We start from the raw sequence: 26,907 nt of genomic DNA, 5'->3' as shown, positions 1-26,907 counted from the left end.
AACAATAATTGGAAACCCACACAAACCTGCTGCGGGAAGACAGGTCTCTCCTCTGATGGGCGGATACATCATCAAGGTGCTTCACATCCAATTAGGAGAGTCCAAAACTTCAAAATGCAAAGTAAAGCTTCCCTCCACATACAGTCCCACTGCCAGGGCAACTAGAATAAACAGGTAATCAAAGACCTTTAGTATCTGAAAAGAGGAGAAAGGGGTTGAAGCAGTAAATGTGACCCCAGAAAGTATCTCAAGCCCTAAATACACCAGCGCTTAGAGCTTAGAGCTAGAGAAAGTCTGGTTCAAGAAGTGTTCCAGGTAAGTTGTTTATTCAACTGCCAAAGAAACCAGCATGGAGAAACATTTAATAACTGGAATTTTATAATTTATTTTTAACTAAATATTTTCTAAAACTTTTGTTTGTAATCTTGACCTAAAGTAATTAGACAACACCAGTATTTACAGTTGAGTATTTCTCGTCATAGAAAACAAAAATGACCAGGTTGTAGGCAAATGTGTCCACAGTCGATGACAAATGTGGCCTGGGCCTGAGCCTGCTCCCCCATCCTCCTGTTCCCCTTCTTTTCTCCATGCATCCAAACACCTCACCCCCGAAGGCTGAAATGTCGGGGGTGGTGTGATGCCCTCGCTGAGCTCCTCTAGGCCAGAAGGGACCCCTCACCCAACTTGGCATCTCTGCACTCCGAGCACAATTCTTGACATGCAGGGGGTCCTCTCGTTCCGGTGAGCAGAAAGCATTTTACCATCCTTGTCCGTGACCTTCACAATGCTTCCCTCGGGTTCTGCACATCTGAGGGGCTTGAGAAATGGCATAGGCTCTAAAAAGAAACAAGCAAACTTCAGGGACAGCCTCACAAACCCCAACCCTCGAGGGACAGTGACTGAGACAGCCGTCCGCAGCCCCCAGCATCCTCCCACACTGCCAAGTTCTCAGGCAGCCGTGGCTGCAGGCGTGCTGTTTCACTTCATGCTCTTCTAAAGGTAAAATGCGAGAAACAGCTCCAGCATTACATCACGAGCGCGTTAGTGGGAAAGAATTTATCAGATCACGTTGCTTTCTGCTCTGTGCCTTCTGCCTCCACCATCCCTGCCTGCTGCAAGCCTACCACTCCCTGTGACTCCTAGCTCCGCTGCTAGGAATTAAAGGGACGTAGAAGCAGCAAATTTATTTCACCATATAGAGCAGTGGCTAAAAATGTATGCTTTGGGGTCAGATCACTTGAACTTGAATCCTGAGTATACACCTTTTTAACGGTACAAACTGAGCACAACATTTTAAATCTCTAAGCCTTGATTTCCCCAGATGCAAACACACATGAAAATACTTCCATTCTAGGGTTAAACTGACACTCCCAGCCAGCACATGGTAAGTAGTGAGTCTCAAAATATGTTGAGGCCTTGGGCTGGACCTCAGATGCTCCCTCCTGCCCCAGCTCTCCATGACCCCGTGATTGCTGGTCTCCTCAGAGCACCCAAGTGGATGTACACAGTGGAAAAAGAAGGGATAGAGGAGTTCTCCAGGAAGTTACAGAAGCTCAGGTTGTATCTCCACCCACTAAACCCTTTGATTCCATTACCTTTTTTATGGGGGGGGGGTGGGAAATGGGTGAATCTTGACTTATACAATATAAAGTCAATTTAAACCCAAATTGTGAAAGTGGTTTATTTTTATAGACTCGATCTCGTGCATGTGGAAAGAGCCCTCAGCACTGATCCAGGGCTCTGGGGGCTCTGGGGTCTGCAGAATCCAGCCTCAAGGCTGAAGGTCAAGATGGCCAGCCGTGGGCCTTATTTATAACAGTCCAACAGTTTCCAAGGCAGTGAAACAACAAGACCTGGTATAAGATGAGTCACACGGACTCACAGGATCAGAGAAGTCATGGAGGATCAAAGGACGGATGAGTCTTCCAGCTCACTGCCCCTCTGAAACCAAAAGACGCATTTCACAGGGCTCACTATAATCTGTTCCAACTAATTTTCAGGGATTGAGTCTAGAGGAAGAGTCAACAGGAGATTTTGTTGCTAGAGCCACTTGGATCCCTGACAAAGTGGGCTTCCGTGGAACAGTAAGAAGCCAATTTCTCACAATACCCTCCCCCCAAACAAAATGAATGGAAGTCGAAAGCTTACTTTTGCGGAAGGGATTAAAGACATAACTGAACAACTTGCAAAGCGATCAGAAATAAATATGGACATCATTGAGCAACTTGCAATGCACCGCAAATAAATGTTACAAATATATTCAAGGGCACTTGTGGAACTGTTTTGTCACAGGCACGCCTATTTTGCTTTTCCTATTGAATTCTTTGCCTCATTGTGATGTCTGCCCGCCAGCCACAGGTGCAGTGTCACAGTAACGTCACACTCGCTAGACCCACAGATGCAGCCCACTGATCATCTCATTTTGCAAAGCAATGTAGGTGAGTACTGCACAGGTATCTTGGCCCCATGCGCTGACATGCAGTTGGTTAAAGGAGATTTTGGCTGGAATTCTGGGGAAACAGGGGACTCTCCAAGTCTGCTGTGGGAGCCTTGCTGCCACCAACACTACCCTGTCAGCTCCTGCCTGGGTTTCTTGTAAACAATAGAAACGGGCAACGCTGTACACGTGCACCAGAACTGACACAGCAGAGTTCACTGGGGAGATGGGGACAGTTTCCCCATGACCCACCCTAGAGCAGGTGCACCTACAGCCAAACAGAGCTCGACTTTGGGCTGCGTGATTAGGAAACACTAGCTCCTTACCTGGTGTGATCAGAGGCTGGACACAAGAGTGGCACGGCACGTCAGTACCTTTGCTCCAGGCCTGCTCCACCAGCTGGGCATTCGTGCTTGGGAGAGGCTGGTCTTTCCTGGCATGATGGGGCCTGCGGGCTCTAGGATGCTGCAAGCTAGCTGCAGAATTCCCCTATAGGCATTCGTGGTTGGGGAAGAACCAGCCCCTCTCCGGGCGTGATCATGGGGTTGATTGCCGTAAGCACTGGGGCACCAGGCTTCCATGCAGAGAGGTCACCTCTTTTCTGGGGAGGCCAGCCTGCTCACCTCTAACAAATGAACTCTTACCTCTGGCAGGTGTATGCTGCTTTATATAATCACATGCCTGCTATGCATGCTGCCCACCTGGGCCCTGTCTATGACCAGACAAAGAAAGAATCTGGAGTTTCCCGTCAGAGCACAAAGGACCGATTTCTAGGTACTGTGTGGTTTTGTGCCGCCCGTCCCACCCACCCCAAATCCAATCTCTGCCCTTTGCTGCCTGCTCCATGCCCTCTGTGGACGACATCACCCCAGGTCCCTTGCCCTTTGACCTCTGATTGAGCTTGACCTACCGGAGGCACCCAATGAGGATGCGAGAAGGAGAGAGGGGCCGTGGCATTTCTCCTCTCCTCCTTGACGGCTCCGCCTGCATTTGTGCTGAAGGCTGTATCTTTCCATGCCCGCAGCTCCTGTTAGGCACCCTGTGCACTGCTCAGCTCTTGTTGGGCTCTCAGGAGCTGCAATGGCAGTTGCACGTCGCTGGGGACCTTTACCCCGCCCACACCTCTGTGAGTTGTCCCTTCATTAAAGTCTCTCCATTTAAGTCACCTGAGTCAGATTCTATTTCCTGGCAGGATCTGATTGAAACAGGTATCTTTCAGCAATAACATCCTGTGATTCTAACACCCATAGCCCAAGCAGATACTTTGTTGAAACAACATCCTGAAAGAAGTACGTTGTGGGCACCAGAGTTATGACTTCCAACTCAGGTGGGTTTTATCGTGCCCTACGAGTAAGTAACCTTACCTGGGCTTTTTCTTTACCTCGGGACTTTAGACTATGAAAGGATCTGTCTAATTATATCAAGTTTACTAAACAGTTACCTTTAAAAGCACATATATAAAAACATATATCAGGGGCTTCCTAGGTGGCGCAGTGGTTAAGAATCCGCCTGCCAATGCAGAGGTCATGGGTTCGATCCCAGCTCCAGGAAGATCCCACATGCTGCGGAGCAACTAAGCCCGTGTGCCCAAAAAAAAAAAAAAAATATATCAATACTAAAATAGCATTACTGGTTAGAATTCAGGTAAAAACTTCACATTCACTAATGAATTGCATAAAACAGAATAATCTCTGTTGTAGACTTGCCTGAATTATCCCTCGTTTCTTCCTTGCACTGTCCACATGCTGATGACCTTTCTGTGTATGTTCCACGTTGATCTTGTTTTGTGTCCAGAGCTTGATTCATGGTCTATAAAGTGAATTTCAGCAGAGACTAATCCTTCATTGCTCACTCGCTATGGAGTCTTGGCTTCACTGTGACACACTTGGCAAAATGCTGGCTGCCTACTTCTTTTACTCCTTGTTTTCCCATCGGAAGAGTAACCTTTATTTAATGTTTAAAATAAAGTTCAAGATGCCAACTGTTGCTGGTGATTATTATTACTACTTTAAAACTTGAGCGTGAAGAGACTTTCCAGAGAAAATTATTTTTAAATAAAATATAGGGTTACCATATGCTGGTTTGTGACCCAGAGATTTTACATCAATTTTCCTGGCCCTTTTCCCAAAGAGGATTGGCCATTTGGATGCACACAACCTTTCTCATCACCCGTGTCTTCTCCCTCTGGATCTCTTCTGACAGTTTCACAAAACAACACTGTGAGAATAAAAGCCTGAATAGTGAACAATGAAGAGTGTTCTTGATGTCTGGGATGGAAAGCTGACAGGTCTACTGGGAGAGTTTTCCTTCTGCCCTGAACTATGAATTATTAAAAGTCTCTTCATCGTATAGAACGCCTTGCACTTTGATTTAGATCCCACAACAAGCATCTTTGACTTTGGTTTGGGTCGGTCTCTTTGCATGCTGTCAACTGGGGCTGCAACCTGCTGGCTTGAATCCTGTCACTCTTCTAAGACTTCTGACTGCATGAGACTTTGTTCTTACAGCAGGTGTCTGGCAGTTAGTAACACAAGGGAAGTGTCACTCAGAGAAGGGCCTTCTTCCCTAATACCAGGCTACCCCACTGCGCAGCTTCCTATTCCCTTAGTACATAGTACCTGGAAATGGCTTCTGTGTGTGTGTGTGTGTGTCTGTGTGTGTGTGTCTGTGTTGGTGCTGTCTGTGAATCGGAAGCCCCTGCTGTTCTTGGAGCCCTCACCCTCTGTGTTCTTTGCTCCTTCATAGGGGTATTTAAGTGAGTAAAGCACTCTCTGGTTGAAGTTTACACTGTAAATTAATTCTCTAGCCACCTCCCACACAGCCTACGCACACACACTGGGCAGAAACATATGCGCCTTAGCACTTGCAGTGTGACAGTTTTAAACATTCCCCTGGCAGCAGCACTTCAGGAACTTTTGGCTTTTCAATTACCCAACAATATGCAAAAAATAAAAGTCACTCCTAGAGCCAGCCTGTTATGCACCCAGAGTAGGTGATGCCTATGTGATGTGTCTTAATCGGAACAAGAAATATTCCCACCCAAACTGTCTCCATCCCTGAAACCATAGCTGATAGCTCATCATTAGAGACACTTCCACTGAATCTTTAGAGGTTTTTTAAAAAATTATTTAAGAAACATTAAATAAAATGAGAATACATTGTAAAGTAGCAACACCTTAAAATATTCTTGAACTATGAGATGTTGGTGGATATTTGCTGATAGTAAATCCTTGCAGGTGAGGACTGTTAAGAGAAGTAGGAATTCTGAGAGTGGAGATGAAAGAGTCCCCACCATCAGTCAATTTTACTTCCTTCAGAATGTGGTCTTGATCAGTTCTGATAATTCTGGTTTCTGCTAAATTTTAGAAAGCATAGAGAGACCTAAAAGACGTATTTTCAAACTTCATTTTGTTTATTAAGGGAGAAATGGGCAGAAGAGGATCTTGAAACATGTTCTTTCCCGTTGACACATGTTCAAAGAATGTCTGGAGGAAATACGAAAAGACAGACTGATTCAACTATCGGCATCAAATCACTTACAATGAACTATGATTACAATCTTCAATATGAGGGAAAAGAAAAGGAAGCTTCCCAGCGTTATAATTTTGTTGATGAAGACAATGAAAAGCTTAATGTAGAATCTATGTTCTGTGATTTTGATTTTATCATTGTGCATTCCCTTGGAGACATTCATTCAAAATGACTTTCTAATACTCCTGGTTCCTGAGATTGCTGGTGTGAAGAGTATGGGGGTGGGGGAGGGTGCAAAAGCTTTAATGTTTCAAATATAGAATTAACCAGCTTTAAATGTCCACCTACAAATATTCCTCCTTATAATGCGAATTTTGCGTCTTCCTCCTAGAACGTCAGGAAAGGTAGTGGACAGGTAACAAGTTATAAAACCTTGACTAGACACATTATTTGACCCAAGCCGCTGTCCATCCTTTTACTCCCTTAGCCAGTCTACAGAATGTGCTGTGTACTCTGGGGAATTACACAGGATACTAAGATAGACATTTACTTCTGCCATTCCCACCTTGCTAAAGGAACCCCTATTTTTTCAAGTCCCTATTCTCCATCAAAGATGATCCGAATCCCAGCTTGACAGATGTGTCTAAGGCAGTCCAACGGAAAACCCCTTGGTTTCGGGAAGGCATGTGATCTTGTTCTGCCCAACTACATGTGGGAGTGGAGAGGTGCCGTCATGCTTCTAGGAAAGATGTGAGATCATAAAATACACGTACAGGAAGAGCTGTGTACTTTAACTTTCCCTTTAACCTTGTTGAAGCCAGAGGTGATACCTGGGACCATGAGGGTAGTGAACGTGAGGACTGAGGATGCACACCTGAGTCTTGATAGTAACATTGAGCCACTGGGTTCATCAGTCCCGGTGCCACCCTACCCCGAGCTTCTTGTTATATGAGAAAGTGAATGGCCTTGTTGTTTAAGTCCCTCTGTGTTGGGTTTTCTATTACTTGCAGCTGAAAGCATTCCTTGTGGGTACAAAGTGCATAAACACGGTCCTCAGGAAGTTGACAGTCTCGAAGATGAATAGGGTGACTATGATAGACACCATGATAACATCCACCAAGGCGCTAACTGTTACTTCTAAGGGCTCCTCCTGCTTTGGGAAGAGGGAAAACGTACTTGCACCTGAAATTAGGAAACACTTCATGAAGAAGGTGGCATTTCCTATAGGACTTGAATAATAAGGTAAGTGCTTGGATGGCACAGAGCTGGTGAGTAGAAAATAATATATTCTCTCTCGAGAGTAAGAAGGCTAGAGAGTAGGAGTAAAAGTTGTTGGAGCAATATTAGGAAGTGAGGTCAAGGTGGAAAAAATCAGAAAATGTACACAGGTGTTCCGCCATGAGTTCTAAGGAATCCAGGTCCCTTGATATGCTCTGTGAAAATAAGTGTTCTTTAGCCCAACAAGTTTGAGACATTGAGCATACTATATTCCTCTATATCTTATTGGGTATTAACAATACACATTAGCATTTAAAGGCTCTGAGAAGTCCTGAAGACTAGAACTACACTTAACTTTGTTTAACTGCTTTGGAACACGCTAGGCTAAAGAGAATGGAAGAGGCTTACAGAGAGAATTTGGAGAACAGGAAGAGGAAGTAGCAGTAAAGAGATAAATAGTGATGGAAGGAGTAAAAAATATCAGAATGAAGAGTGTGGTAGGAGTCAGGGGCAGAGGGAGCTTCAAGGAAAAACTTGTCAGCAGAAAGAAAAGATGCAAGGAAATCAAAGAGAACAAGGACTGAGAAGAGCCCACAAGATTCACTGGTAGCATGTTTTAGCAAGGAGAAATGAAAACAATTTGTCAGGATGACAGGGGAGCAAGAAATTGATTATGAAAGAAAGAACTCTTGATTATGCGGTTAAAACTCCATGCTCCCAGTGCAGGGGGCCCGGGTTCAATCCCTGGTTAGGGAATTAGATCCTGCGTGCCACACTAGAGGATCCCTTATGCCTCAACGAAGGTCTCACATGGGGCAACAAAGATCCGCTGTGCCAACTAAGACCCAGCACAGCCAAATAAATAAAAATATTTTTTTAATTAAGAAATTTTCTTAAGAAATTAAGAAAACAAAGGATAAACTGAGGATCAAACGTGTTCAAGTGGCCACAGCATTTCCTGTGTTTCCCTTATTAATGAATCTGATTATCCTCTCTGAAATACCTACTATTTTGCCTACTGTGACTTTATTTTATGAAACCAATCTGATTCATTTAAACAACTTAATTGTTTTCAATATGATAAGATTATCCCTTTTAACAGATGTGTTTCTTTCATAAAAACATGATATATTTAGCTTGGGATACATCACTGTATCTGAGATGTTCACATATAAATGGAAGTGTTTCATTGTAAGGCCTCCCATCCTTCATTGATTGTTTCCTTCTTTCCTCTACAATATTTATTTATTCCCTTCCTTTCCCTTCCTGCTTCCGCTTCTTTTCTGGTCTCTATCACCAAGTTCTTTCCTTGACATCTTTCCCTCGACTACATACTGACCCCAGTTTCCTCCCTAAAGCCCCACCAGGTTCATCCAAATCCTCAATTCCTCTGTGCAAGGCCAGTGTCCCTACAAGTCTGTTGCTGGGAGGGAGACCAGGGCTACAAACCTTCCTTTGGCAGTCATCCCTGTTGAGAGGATTTTCACATGTGTAAATCTTTCAGGACAAACATTGCAGACAGTGTGAACGATCTGCCTTAGGTCCGATGACATCACAAGACCACCCGATGTGGGACATTCCCTCCCATAACATTTCAACTCAGTGAAAATGAACATCAAAACCTCCCTGAAGAAGAAAACAATAAGAAGAGGTGTCACAAAAGGGCAGCTTGAGGCCTGGAGAAAAAGTTGAGATCAGGACAGTGTCTGAGCAGGCAGCCAGCTCCAGGTGTACCAGGAAATCCTCATTTGCCAAATTCTCCAGCTGTTTTCATGTGGTTATTCCTTATGCCAAGATCCTGTACCTCTCATCCACTAGTTGGATTATTTCATAGTTGACTTGAGGAGGAGTAAAGGAGGAGGAGGTTAAAGGACTATTGTGTTACTTAACTCAGTAGTGATGAGTAAGAAACATACTCAGATTTAATAAAGGAAGATCATTAATATGCAAAATATGTTCTGGTTAAAAGTTAAGACAGAGAAACACAAAACAAATTTCCCTCCATCCTACTTTAAGCACCATCATCACTCCACCAAGGTGAAGTCATAGAGCAGGTCTCTAAGTATTTAAGATGAGGTAGCTTAGGAAAAGACGGGGCTGCATATGCTCCAACACAGCTTTCCCAGTTTCTCTACGTTGAGGTTAAGGCCAAAGCTTCAGGTCTGAATCAAGAGATACTTTGCTTTCCTTTGCAATTGTTCTCAAGTTCATCCATTTTAAGGAACCTCATGTAAGGGATGGCTGTAATCTGAAGGAGGATTTATCTTCTTGGGATCTTTGGACATAATGTCATCGTATAGCATCCCAATAGCCCTCCCTACTGCAATTTTCAAAACTGCCATAGTTTCATCATAATTCTTAGCAGATGCATTTATCAGATTAGCTAAATCATTACTGGACAGAAACCAAGGCCCAGAGGGTGGTGGTCATAAAGGAAGGACCCAGCAGAATTCTGCCAAATCCTAATCTCAAGTGCCTGGGGCAGAGGAGGATTGGACAGCCATGGAGTCTTGGAACCCTTGGTGTTGGAAAACTTTTCAAAGGAGGTCAAAAGGGAAGAGATGGGAAGAGCTTGAAACAGACCTGCTTTGTAGTTGTATCTACAGAGCAGTACTCAAACTACCTGTGGGGAAGACCAGGTATGTTTTGAAATTTTGTTTGTTTGTTCATTTGTTTGGTTTTTGTTTCAATTCATTGTGGATTGATACTTTTATACAATAAAACACAAGTGAGTAGGAAAATTAAATTAAAATTTTAAAAGGCATACAAAATGCATGCCTTATTTTATGATTAGATTGGACAAACATTAAATTACATTTCATTAAATAAAATAAATTAGTACAGAGACATGATAAATGGCTGTAACAGCTTCTAAACTCTGTCTCTCAACCTCTGTCCTCATCTTGCCTGAGATGAGTAATAAACAGGTCACAGACTGGCAGTTGTTTGGGAGCCATCCTTTGAGTGACAAGGCTTTAGAGGGCATGGCTAATGAATGTGACAAAAGCCCAATGGAGAGAACCACACGTGGCCTTTGGAGCTTCCAGACAGCTGCTCTATATGGGTCTCTTGAAACACAGAAGGATAGAGAGAGAGGAGGGATGGAAGAAAACAAAAACCCTGAGCTCAGAATCAGCATCCCCAAGAGCAGCTAATATGGACAGCTGAACACAGCACAGCAAAGGAGAACCTCAAAGCCCCTGACCCATGAACCAGTCCTGCGTGGAGCACTGCCTCGCACTTGCTCAGCCCAGCACAGCTGCTGCAAATCCATCCAAAGCAAACATGGATCTCCCAGCAGCAGACTCAACAGAACAAAAACCAACACCCAGAAATAAATTAGATCGAGGATCTCATCATGTTACACAGCCCACTGTTTTCAAATTCAGGATCCTGACTGTTATAACAAATGATACTATTAACCGCCACATGGGTCTACAGCCCAAACCAAATAACTCATTACTATAAACCAATATGATTCTCAGAATTTTCTGGGTCAGCTACAAGAAAGAGTTATGAGACTGTCCTCCCAATTGAATTAAATCTCACCATGTAACATTGCAGTGTATATGGCTAAATCCTTTTCCCTCTGCACAACCAGATTTCCTCTTAGAGCATCTAAGCACCAGAACGTTGCAAAGCAGGGCAGGCATGTGGTCAGGTTGAAAGCCACATAGAGCCTAGAGCCAGCACATAAAGGTTTAAGAACTGACTCTGCCACAGGTTAGCTCAGTAATCTCCAGCAAGTTTTCATCCACAATACAAGACTAATGGTAGCTACCTCCCAGGAAATAGAGTTATAAATGCCTAGCAATTTGTAAAAAAAAAAAAACTATGTGGATATAAGTCCTTACTACACAGAAACAAGCAGCCAAGAGATGTTTTAACCATGCCCTCCCCACCCTGGCAAAAATGACGCTTTGTCGTTTACACAGTTCATTTCTTCCTCACAGTTCAAATCACTTCCATGTCACACATTATCTTTCTTACGTTCCCAACACCACTGGGATACAGTGGGGAGCCGGCATCATCATGTCCCCTTTACAGCTTGCAAAAGTGGCACATGAGGGCCCCATGAAGGCACACCAACAGTGACAATGCTGACTTCCAAAGTCACAAGGACCTTTGGCTGGAACGAACAAGTTTGCTTTGTTAAGTTTGTGGCTTTTCTTAACCCAGCTCCTCCCTGTCTCACCCACAGGTCTATGAGACAGGAAGTCACTCCTCTGCATTGGTTTTGTTAATTCTTCTTATTTACTATGCAGGAGAGCTCTACTGTTGCTGCATCCTGATAAAGTGCAAACAGGATATTTCTCAAATTCTGTGCTCTGGCAGTATATTTTATACACCATAAAAGTTACTCCAGATCAGGCAAATGATTTGGTCCAGCTTGTATGCTCTGTAACCTGAAGCAAATTACTTAGCCTCTCTGAGCCTATTTCTTCAGTTGTAACATCAATATAATAGTTTGTCCTGCCTTCCTTACAGACGTAAGACATGAAAACATATAAATGATAATGTAAAGAGAATTTTGGAAATAATTTGACACATTAAATTATAATGTAAAGACCCAGCTATACTCAACAGCTTACAAATTCCAGTGCTTGAAACCTCAAGCCAAACACCCAGTGGAACAGGAATGCAATCCCGCCCATCCAAAGTGGGGGGAAAATGAGACCACAAAAAAATATGTTGCAGATGAAGGACCAAGGTAAAAATACACAAGACCAAATAAATGAAGAGTAAATAGGAAAATTGCCTGAAAAAGAATTCAGATTAATGATAGTAAAGATGATCCAAAATCTCAATAACAAAATAGGGAAAATACAAGAAACAGTTAATAAGGACTCAGAAGAACTAAAGAGCAAACAAACAGTAATAGATGACAAAATAACCGAAATTAAAAATACTCTAGATGCTAGAAACAGCAGAATAACTGAGGCAGAAGAATGAATAAGTGAGTTGGAAGATAGAATGGGGGAAATAACTGCCACAGAGCAGGAAAAAGAAAAAAGAATAAAAAGAATGGAAGACAGTCTCAGAGACCTTGGTGAAAACATGAAGTGCACCAACATTCGAATCATAGGCATCCCAGAAGAAGAAGAAAAAAGGAAGAGTCTGAGAAAATATTTGAAGAGGCTAAAGTGGAAAACTTCCCCAACATGGGAAAGGAAATAATTAATCAAGTCCAAGAAGCACAGAGAGTCCCATACAGAATAAACCCAAAGAGAAATACACCAAGGCACATATTAATCAAACTAACGACAATTAAACACAAACAGAACATATTAAAAGCAGCAAGAGAAAAGCAACAAATAACATATAAGGGAAAACCCATAAGGATAACAGCTGATCTTTCTGCAGAAATTCTGCAGGCCAGAAGGGAGTGGCAGGATATACTGAAAGTCTTGAAAGAGAAAAACCTACAGCCAAGAATACCCTACCCAGCAAGAATCTCATTCAGATTTGACAGAGAAATCAAAAGCTTTACAGACAAGCAAAAGTTAAGAGAATTCAGCACCACCAAACCAGCCTTACAACAATTGCTAAAGGAACTTTTCTAATCAGGAAACACAAGAGAAGGAAAGACCTACAAAAACAAACCCAAAACAATTAAGAAAATGGTATTTGGAACATACATGTCAATAATCACCTCAAATGTAAATGGATTAAATGCTCCAACCAAAAGACACAGACTGGCTGAATGGATATAATGCTGTGCTGTCTACAAGAAACCCACTTCCTACCTAGGGACACATATAGACTGAAAGAAAAGGGATGGAAAAAGGTACCCCATGCAAATGGAAGTCAAAAGAAAGCTGGAGTAGCAATACTCATACCAGACACATTAGACTTTAAAGTAAAGACTATTACAAGACACAAGGAAGGACACTACATAATGATCAAGGGATCAATCCAAGAAGAAGATATAACAATTGTAAATATCTATGCCCCCAACATAGGAGCACCTCAATACATAAGGCAAATGCTAACGGCCATAAAAGGGGAAATCGACAGTAACACAATAATAGCAGGAGACTTTAACACCCCACTTACACCAATGGACAGATCATCCAAGCAGAAAATAAGTAAGGACACACAAGCTTCAAATGACACATTAGATTATCTCAACTTAATTGATATTTATAGGACATTCCATCCAAAAACTACAGAATACACCTTCTTCTCAAGTGCACACGGAACATTCTCCAGGATAGATCACATCTTAGGTCACAAATCAAGCCTCGGTAAATTCAAAAAAATTGCAATCGTATCAAGCATTTTCTCTGACCACAATGCCACGAGACTAGATATCAATTACAGGAAAAAAAACTGTAAAAAATACAAACACATGGAGACTAAACAATATGCTATTAAACAACCAAGAAATCACTAAAGAAATCAAAGAGGAAATCAAAAAATACCTAGAAACAAATGACAATGAAAACACAATGACCCAAAACCTATGGGACACAGCAAAAGCAGTTCTAAGAGGGAAGCTTATAGCAATACAGTCCTATCTCGAGAAACAAGAAAAATATTGAATAAACAACCTAACATTACACCTAAAACAATTAGAGAAAGAAGAACAAAAAAACACCAAAGTGAGCAGAAGGAAAGAAATCATAAATATCAGATCAGAAATAAATGAAAAAGAAATGAAGGAAACAATAGCAAAGATCAATAAAACTACTAAAAGCTGGTTCTTTGAGAAGATAAACAAAATTGATAAACCTTTAGCCAAACTTATCAGGAAAAAAAGGGAGAAGATGCAAATCAACAGAATTAGAAATGAAAAAGGAGAAGTGACAACTGACAATGCAGAAATACAAAAGATCATGAGAGACTACTACAAGCAACTATACGCCAATAAATTGGATAACTGGAAGGAATGGATAAATTCTTAGAAAAGTACAATCCTCCAAGACTGAACCAGGAAGAAATAGAAAATATGAACAGACCAATCACAAGTATGGAAATTGAAACTGTGATTAAAAATCTCCCAACAAACAAAAGCCCAGGGCCAGATGGATTCACAGGTGAATTCTATCAAACATTTAGAGAAGAGCTAACACCTATTCTTCTCAAACTCTTCCAAATTATAGCAGAAGGAGGAACACTCCCAAACTCATTCTATGAGGCCACCATCACCCTGATACCAAAACCAGGCAAAGATGTCACAAAAAAAGAAAATTATAGGCCAATATCACTGATGAATATAGATGCAAAAATCCTCAACCAAATACCAGCAAACAGAATCAGACAGCACATTAGAAAGATCATACATCATGATCAAGTGGGGTTTATCCCTGGAATGCAAGGATTCTTCAATATATGCAAATCCATCAATGTGATACATCATATCAACAAATTGAAGGATAAAAACCATATGATCATCTCAATAGATGCAGAAAAAGCTTTTGACAAAATGCTACATCCATTTATGATAAAAAAAACTCTCCAGAAAATGGGCAAAGAAGGAAATTACCTCAACATAATAAAAGCCATATATGAGAAACCAAAAGCCAACATCATTCTAAATGGTGAAAAACTGAAAGAATTCCCTCTAAGAACAGGAATAAGACAAGGGTGTCCACTCTCACCATTATTATTCAACATAGTTTTGGAAGTTTTAGCCACAGCAATCAGAGAAGAAAATGAAATAAAAGGAATCCAAATTGGAAAAGAAGTAAAATTGTCACTCTTTGCAGATGACATGATATTATACATAGAAAACCCTAAAGACTCTACCAGAAAACTGCTAGTACTAATCGATGAATTTAGTGAAGTAGCAGGATATAAAATTAATGCTCAGAAATCTCTTGCATTCCCATACACTAACAATGAAAGAGCAGAAAGAGAAATTAAGGAAACTCTCCCATTCACCACTGTAACAAAAAGAATAAAATATCTAGGAATAAACCTGCCTAAGGAGGCAATAGACCTGTATGCAGAAAACTATAAGACACTGATGAAAGAAATCAAAGACGACACAAACAGATGGAAGGACATAGCATGTTCTTGGATTGGAAGAATCAATATTGTGAAAATGACTATCTTACCCAAAGCAATTTACAGATTCAACACAATCCCTATCAAATTACCAATGGCATTTTTCACAGAACTAGAACAAGAAATCTTACGATTCGTATGGAAACACAAAAGACCCTGAATAACCAAAGCAATCTTGAGAAGGAAAGATGGAGTTGGTGGAATTAGGCTTCCTGACTTCAAACTATACTACAAGGCCACAGTGATCAAGACAGCATGGTACTGGCACAAAAATAGAAAGGAAGATCAATGGAACACAATAGAGAACTCAGAGGTAAGCCCAAGCACACACAGGCACCTTATCTTTGACAAAGCAGGCAAGAATATACAATGGAAAAAAGACAGTCTCTTCAATAAGTGGTGCTGGGAAAATTGGACAGCAACATGTAAAAGAATGAAATTAGAACACTTCCTAACACCATACACAAAAATAAACTCAAAATGGATTAAAGACCTACATGTAAGGCCAGACACTATAAAACTCCTAGAGGAAAACATAGGCAGAACACTCTATGACATCCATCAAAGCAAGATCCTTTTTGACCCACCTCCTCAAATAAAGGAAATAAAATCAAGAATAAACAAATGGGACCTAATGAAACTTAAAAGCTTTTGCACAGCGAAAGAAACCATAAACAAGACAAGAAGACAACTCTCAGAATGGGAGAAAATAATTGTCAATGAAGCAATGCACAAAGGATTAATCTTCAAAATATATAAGTAACTCATGCAGCTTAATACCAAAAAAGCAAATAACCCAATCCACAAATGGGTGGAAGATCTAAATAGACATTTCTCCAAAGAAGACATGCAGATGGCTAACAAACACATGAAAAGATGCTCAAGATCACCAATCATTAGAGAAATGCAAGTCAAAGCCACAATGAGGTATCACCTCACACCAGTCAGAATGGCCATCATTAAAACATCTAGAAACAGTAAATGTTGGAGAGGGTATGGAGAAAAGGGAATCCTCCTGCACTGTTGGTGGGAATGTAAGCTGGTACAGCCACTATGGAAAACAGTTTGGAGGTTCCTTAAAAAACTAAAACTAGAACTACCATATGACCCAGTAACGCCACTACTGGGCATATACCCAGAGAAAACCATAATCCAAAAAGAAACATGTACCATAATGTTCATTGCAGCACTATTTACAATAGCCAGAACATGGAAGCTAACTAAATGCCTATCAACAGATGAATGGATAAAGAAGATGTGGCACATATATACAATGGAATATTACTCAGCCATAAAAAGGAATGAAACTGAACTATATGTAATGAGGTGGATAGACCTAGCGACTGTCACACAGAGTGAAGTAAGCCAGAAAGAGAAAAACAAATACCGTATGCTCACTCATATATATGGAATCTGAAGAAATGGTACTGATGAACACAGTGACAGGGCAAGATTGGAGATGCAGATGTAGAGAACGGACTTGAGGACATGGGGCTGGGGTGGGGGGCAAAGGGGAAGCTGGGATGAAGTGAAAGAGTAGCATAGACATAGATACACTACCAAATGTAAAATAGATAGCTAGTGGGAAGTTGCTGTGTAACAAAGGGAGATCAACTCGGTGGTGGGTGATGCTTTAGAGGGCCAGGACAGGGACAGGGGGAGGGAGTCGTGTGAGGGAGGGGATATGGGGATATATGTATAAATACAGCTAATTCACTTTGGTGTACCTCAAAAACTGGTACAAGTGTGTAAAGCAAATATATTCTAATAAAGAGCTTTAAAAAATTATAATGTAGAATATACAAGTGTAATATTGTTTATTATTATTCCTACTGTTTTATGCTAGAAAACAATTTAGTAGGAGTCTTTTGCAGTCTGCCAAGAGTAGTAGCTCTGGATTTCAATTCTTCTTTATAAAAAAATAAAAGATAGGATGCATATATCTTAGAAAAAAGAAAATAAGCTCTGTTAATTCAGGGTAAATTTTGGTCAGTGTTTCTGAAAAGTTCTTGGGGTCATGCATGGTGCCTGATGTGTCTATCTGTACTCATTTTATAACATTTGCACTACTGATCAGCACCCAGCATAAACAGAATATCATAGACTCTTTTTTTAAAATAAATTTATTTATTTATTTATTAGGTGCAATGAGTCTTCGTTGCTGCATGCAGAGTTTCTCTTGTTGTGGCGAGCAGGGGCTACTGTTCGTTGCGGTGCTTGGGCTTCTCATTGTGGTGGCTTTTCTTGTTGCAGAGCACAGACTCTAGGGAAGTGGACTTCGGTAGTTGTGGTACATAGGCTCAATAGTTGTGGCTTATGGGCTCCAGAGAGCAGGCTCAGTAGTTGTGGCACATGGGCTTAGTTGTTCCGCAGCATGTGGGATCTTCCCAGACTAGGGATTGAACGAGTGTCCCCTGCATTTGCAGGTGGATTCTTAACCACTGTGCCACCAGGGAAGCCCTCACAGATTCTTAAGGCTAATACCTTTTGTAATAAAGGAGAAAGTACTATAGAAAGCTTGGCCATACGTTTCATCTGTTCCTGGGGAAAGTGACAAAGTGCAGTCCTTGATTTTTAAAAGATATTATTATTAAGGTCCTAGATAAACACATGGTCATTTTCAATTAAAAATGTGTAAAAGAGAGACTTAGAATTAAAATAAGTTGCCAATGTTCCCCTTTAGTAACATTATGAAACCTCCTAAAAATGTAACTAAAATTTAACCAAATTCGGCCAAATTTAGTGAAAATGGCATGACTAGGAATACATTGGCTACAAAACATATGGGTTTCTCTGGATGATGTTCAGGCTTTAGTTAAACCTTATTGTAGGGCAACTGTGATCTGTGCAAGGTTCCCTGTCTCTCTACATAATAAATCTATGTCCAAATGAAAAATAGAGAGAAACTAAATATGATAGGCACCATTTTCTGCCAGGAAAAATAATAAATATTACTTTAGAGCAATGAACATCTTTGAACTCCGTCTGCAACTTCATTAAGTTCTTATGGCCTGGATATTTTTTATTCTCTCACCATTTATAACATGAGGACTTATACAGATTTTGAAAATGGTTGACTCCAGAAATGAATACTTCATGCACACATATCTTGCTCCAAAACATGCTAAAAGCATAATTCTGAAACTCCCCAAACTGATATATACCTTTCATCTGAGGTGTGAAAAACTTTACCTCTAGAACACTTGTGGTGAGGAAGATAAATTTGCAAAATCAAAACTCAGTCTTGAGACTCTTCTTCCTTCACCAATACAGTCAGAATATTTCATCTGGGCTTTTTAAATCTAAGCCATTAAAATGACTAAGTTTCCTTCTTTTTTTCTGTGTTTCCTAATAGCCAGGACTTATATGACTGCAAAGTGTAAGTATCTCCTATACCTACCACACGTGAGCATTAACTGAATTTGTAGTGTTTCTATTGTTACATTCTAAATAAAAATCATTTCTACATCCGTGTAGGTCCCTCTAAACTGTAATGTATTATACAACTGTTCATCAGTAACATTATAATAACTCTTAGGTGACAAGGATTCTTCTTTAATGTTTGAAAATGATATAATGACTGTCAAAAGAAGAATTACATGGAATAATCTGTTTAGCTCTCTTACGTTCAATTCTTGTTTTTCTTTTGGAGGTTTCAACGTGGAGATTATTGGAGGGAGAGAAGTGTCACCGCACTCCAGGCCGTTTATGGCTTCGGTGCAGCACGGCGGCCAGCACATCTGCGGGGGAGTTCTGATCCACCCGCGGTGGGTGCTGACAGCAGCCCACTGCCACTCTCAGTGAGTACTACGCTTACTGTGTCTCCTCAAGTGGGCCAGCAGAGAAGCCCGCCCCAGGAGAGAAACTGATCTGCCCTTAGCCTCTGTGATAACGGACCAACTGGGGGAGTTATTTCCCCTCTCACACATGAGCGATTCTTCCCCGAGTTCTCTTTCCTGGGAGATCTAGGCAACGCGATCGGCAAATTCAAGTCCTTCACGGGATGCCAGGGAACGTAGCATCACCTATGCCTGAAGCGGTGGTATTCCTGACCTTGTTAGGGGAAATCAGACAACTGGAGTTTGCACCCCATTTTACAAAGGGGTAATAATAATCGTAGCCCACAACTGCTTCATGAGGTTTTGAGGATTAAATAGCATCTGTTGAAATATTGTAGCATGCTTAGCGCAGTAGTAAGCTGCAAATAAGGTGCCGCTCTTGTTACTGTTACAGGTATGCGAAGCCTGCTTTGCTAGATTTTTAGACCCCTTACCTTCACTCCTCTGCTCAATGCCCAGCCCAGAGTTCTGAGGCCCACAGTTTGGGAATCACAGCTGTCAAGTGAAACAATCTGACTAGGTGGGGGGAAAAAGTATAGATGATTTACACAGAAAAAGAGAGAGAGAGTTATTTTTCTGGGATACTTAAAATGAAAGCTTTTCTAAAGACAGACTTTAACCTCTCACTCTGTGATTCTCTTACTTCAGTTAAAAATGTCCAAAACCCTTCCTGGGATGCCGTAACCATCACAAAAGGAAAAGCAATAGAAAACTTATTTGGTGTTTGTTATTTTGTGTGTTTCAGTTTTGGGGGGTTGTTTGCTATTTGTATGTTTCTTCCTTATGTTTCTTGCCGGAATAAGCTAAGAGGAGATGGGGCTTTCTCCTTTCCTTACAAATACGACAGCACTTCACTTAAGAATCTTTTAGCCAACATCATTTACTCTCTAGGCATCAGTTATATCTAAATGGAACAATTGAATTGACCTGCTTCTCATATTTGGGGGATTTTGTTTGGTTGCCCCATTTTAATGAAATTGTTTGAACACAAATTAGAAATTTGGAAGCCTGCAAACTGTGAGAACTTCTGTTTTATTTCTAAATAGCAAGCCACTAATTTCCAATCTAACGTGGCTACTTCATTTTAAGTGGGGCTCTTGCTGTCACAGAAATGACCCTTGTGTCTGCATCACTTCTGTCCTTTCTAGGGCGCTTGTCCCCTGGGGACCAGCTAGGCAGAGGGTGACTGTCAATAAATGTTCACTCAATTCAAAATACGTGCATCTTCAAATATGCTTGTGGTAACACATTCCGATGGCTTATAACCTCCCCAGACATGGAGATTGATTTATTATAAATGCTGAAAAAATGCTGGATAGAAAAAAGGAAATAAATTGGAGGGGAGGGTTTTTTTGTTGTTTGTTTTTTAACCTCAGGAATGACTTTTTTTTTCTTTAAGAACTTTTATTGAGATAACAGTTGACATACAATAAACTACATATATTTAAAGTGTACAGTTTAATTTTTTTTTCATATTAGTAATGTATATATGGCAATCCCAAGGAGGGGGGGGTTGGTTTTTGGGTTTTGGTTTTTGCTGAACTAAAAGAACGGTTTGTGAAGTCCTTCACAAGCCACAAAGTGCTATCCATAGGTAAATAGTATTATTAAGTTGAATTTTAAATTTTGTCACGTGAACTTGACTCTGTAGAAATAGATTCCCAAATTGACAAATTAGGGAAAGAGGTCTTAGAATTAAACAACAACAACAACAACAACAACAACAACAACAAAACTATTGTTAAATATTATTTTAAATGGCTAGAGTTTAAAGAACTCCAGAATATGTGGCTCAGATTTCCTCTACAGGACACTCAGGTGTAAAAATGTAAGCAGATTGGTGCTTAGAAAAATATTAAGCTTTATGAAATCCAAAATATTTATGAAATAGTTCAATAGTGGCTTCCCACAAATGCACTCCGAAGTATTCTGTGGGAATAGCTTACTAACCCCAGGATTCTCTCTCAGCAAAATGGTGAAGGAGGCCACATCTGGGGTGTTCCCCTCTCCCTACCCATCCACACTAAGTTCTTCACTTAGTCTCTTGGCCCCTTTATTAGTTGCCATGCCAGTTATAAAAGGAAACCTGTAAAAAGCTTATCATGTAATCTTATTTTCAGCATTTCAATTTATCAGAAGCAAAACTGTCACCAACTCTTGTTTACTGTCTTTCTGAGTCTCCTCCAACGCCTTCTTCCACTGAACACTCCCCTGTCCTCTCACCTGCTTGGTCAGAGAACAGATGGAACCCCACCCCACCCCCAACGCGGCCTCTTCTACATGGCCTCACTCCATCACAAGTCACTTAGGGCTCCCAGCGTAGAATGGTTACAAATCCAGAGCCTGGGTTCAAACCAATGGAGCGTTCGTCCTGCCTGCATTTGCATGCTAGAGCCTCCACTTAATATCAGCTGGGCTTTCGCAAGTTTGTTAAATTATCTGATCATCAATTTCCTTATCTGTAAGATGGGGATAATCATACCTCCTCACAGGGCTGTTGTGAGGTTTAAATGAGGGAAAATATGTAAAATGCTTAGCACAAAACCTGACACATTACAATAACTTAATAAATGTCATCTAATGTTATATTAATATCTGTACCTTCCATGGTAATCACTGAGGAACAAATTTCACGGTCGAGTCATGTTGATGGAATAAAACCATAACAGTCTATCTCTGACGACTAGGTAATTCCCTCTTCTCTTAGGCAAGAAACTTTCAAAAAATAGGGACCTCACCTTCACTGTCACACCCAGAGGAATGGGTCTAAGCAGAAACACTCAGGGCCAAGGCAGACTGGCAGAGGAAATAAGAGGCTTGAAGGGGCTTGGCATGGGGCTTACAGAGGTGCCATGCACCCAAATGGCTCCAGGTGATTCTCAAGCAGGTGGTCCAAAGACCACCCGTGGAGAAACACTGTGCTGTGTACATGAGACACTTTGGTGTGAATTCAGACCTGGATTTAGCTAAGGAGGTAGAATCCTGGAATCAGGTAATTCCAGGTATCCTGTGGGCAGAAAAAATGTACCTTTGTAGTACAGATTGCAGTTGAAGTAGAAATGGAAATTTCAGAAAACATTCGTGATCTGCTTGGGTTGTTTTTGGTATTCACATGTCCCAGCAGAGACAAAAATAACTAAAACACTTCAAAGCCATCAAGGAAATTGGTAAAAGATGAAAGAAAACTCAGCACCCTTCCCTTAGTCAGAATTCATTTTGCACATCCCGCATGTGTATTTCTGAGCCTTCCTGTGTTCGTTATTTATGTACGTACCCATCTTTCCTATTATACCAGTCGTCCCAGGGATTTTATATCATCCTTCTCCTCCAGAGCTTTGGGTTTAGTGAGTACGTTGAATTTGAGTTTGAATCAATCCTAGGAAATCCAATCCACATCCTTTGAGAAATTTCATCCCCATCCTGATTTTGCAATAGGCAAACTTTTCAACAAACAGAGCTGGAATTCCCAAAATAAACACTTTTGGTAGAAACCAAAAAGTGGTAATTCCCAGCAGTCGCAGCCCTGCCACACGCAAACCCACCCCAGCATATCCACGCACTGGTTCCCCAAACCTGAAACAAACTTTTATTCCTTTTCCGTATGTTTCTGTGCTCTTTTTAATTTTTATTAATCTTTATTCATATGTATGTATGTGTGTTTATTGAGTACGTGTGTTTTTATTGCCATCTGCCCTGACCCTTTTCCAAGTGACAATGATATAGTTACATGTAAACAAATATAATTCTTTTTATTACCTTCCTTGATCCAAAAAAGGATTTGAAGTTGTTTCCTGAGAACACACATTAAAATGGGATATTTTTGTAATATGCAAATAGCTCCAAGGTGTCAAGATCTCAAAAAAAAAATTTGTATTTTCGTAACTAGCATAAATATAATTTTATTCAACATACAGTAAATCAGATCAACTGTTGAAATATCAGTACTAAAACTGTATATGACTAGGGATTTTTTAAAAAGCAAAACAAAAAAAACTATTGTTTCTTCACCTGACTCACCAGTTTTTATCCTCTAAATCTCCGCAGTGGAATTATCAATGGCTAGTAACTCTAAAGTGTCTTGATTTCAAATGATTTTTCACCTGGAGGAAAGTTTTCCTTTCTTGTCTAAATCATCTTTCTAATTGAGGGGACAGAACACATGAGCATAGCTGACAGCCATCTAATGGAACTTACTTCTCCATATTGCCCTGAGATGAGGTTTAGACATACCAGGTTAGCAAGTGTAGAGTTGAGCCTTTACCTTTTCATTATTAAAACACTTAATGCTGGGAAGATGAAAAAGTTCTGGAGATTGATGGTGGTGATGGATGAACAGCAACGTAAATGTGTTTAATGTATTTAGTGCCTCAGAACCACTTAAAAATGGTTAAAGCTGTAAATTTCATGTTATGTATATTTTACCTCAATAAAAAAAAACTGAACAATGGTGGGTATAAATCACAGTCCCAAAACTCAAGAAATATAATTTCCTTTATTTTTACATACATTAACACAATTTTATTGTAACCTTGATCTCAGCCACGTAGGATTTCACTCCTCTTTCCCCGCAGTGGGGTACAAGTCCTGGTGTTCTTGTGCAAGGCGGGGGAATCGGAGTGGGATGGGTATGGCCCTCGTGACCGTCCATCCGTGACTGGGTCCACTGAGACCGCTGTCACTGCACCCAGTCCTACGCAGGTTATCTTGGCGCTGGTCCCCATTCCTGTGTGTATTCGGCCTCCTCCACCGCTTCCGCTCCCACTGCAAGATCTGAGAATCATTCTGTGGCATCTCTCCTCTTTGCTTTGTTTAGGTTTGCCAAAGACCAGTCCTCCAAAGTGGTTTTAGGAGCCCACTCTCTCTCAAAGAATGAGGCCTCCAAACAAATATTTGAGATTAAAAAATTCATACGATTCCCAAGATTCACATCGGATCCTAAATCGAATGACATTATGCTGGTTGAGGTACGTAGCACTGCGTTCCTTCAATTTCTCTAACATTCTCACACAGCACAGTTCGGTCGTTAAATCATCTTCCCAAAAGAATGTTGTTAGCACTCTCCCCATGTTCAAGGTGACTGTGACATATTCTATAAGGGCCCATTTTACTCCATTTATTGCCTTGAAAGACACAAGAATGTATCATAAATACATCTGGGCTGTGTTTTTACAAGTTAAAACAGCTCTGATACTCACATACGTGGGAGGAGGACATCCCAACAGGCCAAGGATCCAGGCTGCAAGGTTTTTTCCCCAATGCTTTTCCCCTTAGCAAGTGAAAAATACAAGTCACTTATACAACAGAGCCAAGCAAGTGACTTCAGGGACACAGAAGTGAGTTACAACTTAGTCTAGACCGTACTTAGTCTAGTCCAAACTTAGCCTAGACCATACTCAAGGGTCCTATCCAGCAGGAAATAGCCCAGCCCTCTAAGTCATGACCCATGGATGTTATTCCACAGCAAGCCATCCAATGAGGGGTAAAGGCCAGTTTGCTTGAGACTGGGCAAAATTCCTGCTCTGTGTAAGCTCCCTCCCCAAGCATCACTGAGCTCTACGGGGAATGAAGAGCATATGCAGAAAAGCAGCAACCACAAACGCAGCTGTGGGCTACCACCAAAGCAGATTCAAGAAGAGGGACGCCCTCCTAGAACAGAGGGACCACACATACATCGCTCAGACTAATAGCACTACTGGGGACAAATGATAATTTACTCTCTTTTCAATCTGCCAGCTTCACACGGCCGCAGAACTCAACAAACATGTCCAATTGCTCCACCCAAAAGCCAAAAATGATATTAGAGCTCGAACAAAATGCCAGGTCGTTGGCTGGGGAGCTACTGACCCAGAATGTTTAAGGCCCTCTGATGTCCTGCAAGAAGTCACTGTTGCTGTCATAAGTCGAAAAGTTTGCAACAGCCGAAGTTATTACAACCATGACCCTGTTATAACTAAAAACATGGTGTGTGCAGGAGACGCCAGAGGCCAGAAGGATTCCTGCCAGGTAAGAAGCCCTCACTCAAACAGGCATTTCAGGCTGCCGAGCTACACACCAGAACCGAGGAAGAGAGGCGTGGAGAACACAACGTCACAGCTCCAAATAGGTGCCCTTCCATCCTGCAAGCCTTCTGTGTGCTTTCTCATCTACCAATGCCAATGAGCCATAAGAACTTGTGCAACACATAGTAAGCCCTCATGAAGTGTTTGTTAATCAGGGTAATTGACTAGATCTGATAACTTCTACAGGCCTCCCCTGTGGGGTGTTACCACCCTTAGAAAGCTTACCAACTCTGAGGTCACTAGAAGATAACTTCTCAACACCCCCCCACTACCACACCTTTAAACTAATCAATAGACCGGTCTTTATAAAACCCAAATGCAAAATGCTCAAATATATATTACGTGTTTCTTAAATAATGCTGGCTAACTGACTAAAAGAAACAATAGTCGCACTTCATTTTTTTTAATCTTTTGTTTCCTGAGGTAGCAAAAAAAAAAATAGGTGATCATGTTTGCAGGTGATGAAGGCTACCTAGCACAGATGGCTTACGAGTTTTTTAAAAAATGCAATATAATATTCACATCATACTATATGAAGCATTATCAAGCGGAGGGTGTGATGATTTCAAAGATTGTGTGTTAACTGCGGTGCCGCAAGATCACCATCCCCCAAGCCTCTCTTTTCACAGCCAGCCAAGCACAAAGTACTGCAGTTTTTGATGTGAGTGGCAGCAGAGGCGAAGGCTGCTCTTTAGACTTGAAAGTCAGCTCCTCATCTGAAAGGCCAGGCTTCCCCCCCTCATCACCTTGTTGCTTTCCTAGACAGAATTTTTGTTACATGTTTTGTTGTCAGAGTGAGTGAGTCCTCAAGAATCAGTTCATTGAGAAACTATTTACTAAGTGTTGGGTATGTGCAGAGCCCCATGTTCAATCATATGACAACAGAAAAAAATAATAGAGAAGATAGAGTACCTGCCACCAAGACATTTGTTTTAATACATGGCTCTTTTCTACCAGTCTCAATAGCAACTTGATTTCAGATCCATGAGCACCAAAATGAAACTCATAATTGTAAAAATTTCTTTTATTTCAGTGGGTTATTTCAAACTTTGTCTCCCCATTTCTTAATGAATAAAGTTCAACAGTCACTGATTACCAAAGGACATACATATACGAAGCCTTAGACAGAGACAGGGATATGGACAAAGAGAGGCAGACAGACGGACAGAACCATGATTCTGGACAGAGACAGAGACACAGAGAATATACACTGCGTCAGGGGCTGTATGGGACACTCTGCAGGACACAAAGAAATCAAGGACCCGGATAATAATAATTAACAGCTGGCGGTCAAAACAGTTCAATAGCTTCTTACCAAGTAGCTGCTCATTTTCTTCTTTCCAGGGTGACTCAGGGGGCCCCTTGGTCTGCAAAGGTGCCTTCCACGCCTTAGTCTCTGGAGGTCGTAAATGCGGTGATGCCAAGAAACCTGGAATCTACATCCTATTAACCCCGAGATTCCAGGCTTGGATCAAAAGCAAGTTGGCCCCGTCTCATGCAGATTAAGACTGCAGATGATTGTCTTGGCTCTACCAGCTGCTTGTCTCCAGCTTATCTCCAGAGGCAGCGGAATGTAGCCAAAGTGGAGCACAGTTAGGGTCCACTCCTGACCCAATAGGACTGATTTTGTTAAGGAATCAAATTCTTTTTCACTGTACCACTGATATATTTCTGCTTTGCTGATTTTATTCTGAATAAAATTTAGAAAACTATCTGTTTGTCTTGCATGGAAATAAGATACAGGGAACCATATATCCTCCAACTCTATCCATGCCCCCCCTCAAAGGGCAAAAAAGGTGATTAAACAAGACAATAATGGCATCACCTTCAAGCAGGTTTATGTTGTGATTTCTGCTGGGTCATCCCAAGC

General features: G+C 41.1%; 1 protein-coding gene across 1 annotated transcript; it reads left to right on the top strand.

Annotated features, from left to right (window-relative positions):
- The first annotated feature begins 18,422 nt into the window (after positions 1 to 18,422).
- On the top strand, positions 18,423 to 26,679 carry GZMK (granzyme K). The gene is made up of 5 exons (XM_057705652.1): positions 18,423 to 18,518; positions 18,792 to 18,939; positions 23,792 to 23,942; positions 24,712 to 24,981; positions 26,382 to 26,679. Exons 1-5 carry the CDS (start codon positions 18,455 to 18,457, stop codon positions 26,541 to 26,543), a joined length of 795 nt encoding a protein of 264 aa, XP_057561635.1. The 5' UTR covers positions 18,423 to 18,454; the 3' UTR covers positions 26,544 to 26,679.
- The last annotated feature ends 228 nt before the right edge of the window (positions 26,680 to 26,907 follow it).

This window comes from Hippopotamus amphibius, chromosome 1, assembly GCF_030028045.1.
Source record: "Hippopotamus amphibius kiboko isolate mHipAmp2 chromosome 1, mHipAmp2.hap2, whole genome shotgun sequence".
NCBI lineage: Eukaryota > Metazoa > Chordata > Mammalia > Artiodactyla > Hippopotamidae > Hippopotamus > Hippopotamus amphibius.
The sequence above is the reverse complement of the archived record's forward strand: the minus strand, read 5'-3'. Positions and strand labels throughout refer to the sequence as shown.

Coding starts and splice junctions, on each gene's coding strand:
- GZMK (XM_057705652.1), top strand. CDS start 18,455: ATGACTAAGTTTCCTTCTTTTTTTCTGTGTTTCCTAATAGCCAGGACT. Junction 18,940..23,791: donor GCAGCCCACTGCCACTCTCA/GTGAGTACTACG, acceptor TGCTTTGTTTAG/GTTTGCCAAAGACCAGTCCT. Junction 24,982..26,381: donor GCCAGAAGGATTCCTGCCAG/GTAAGAAGCCCT, acceptor TCTTCTTTCCAG/GGTGACTCAGGGGGCCCCTT.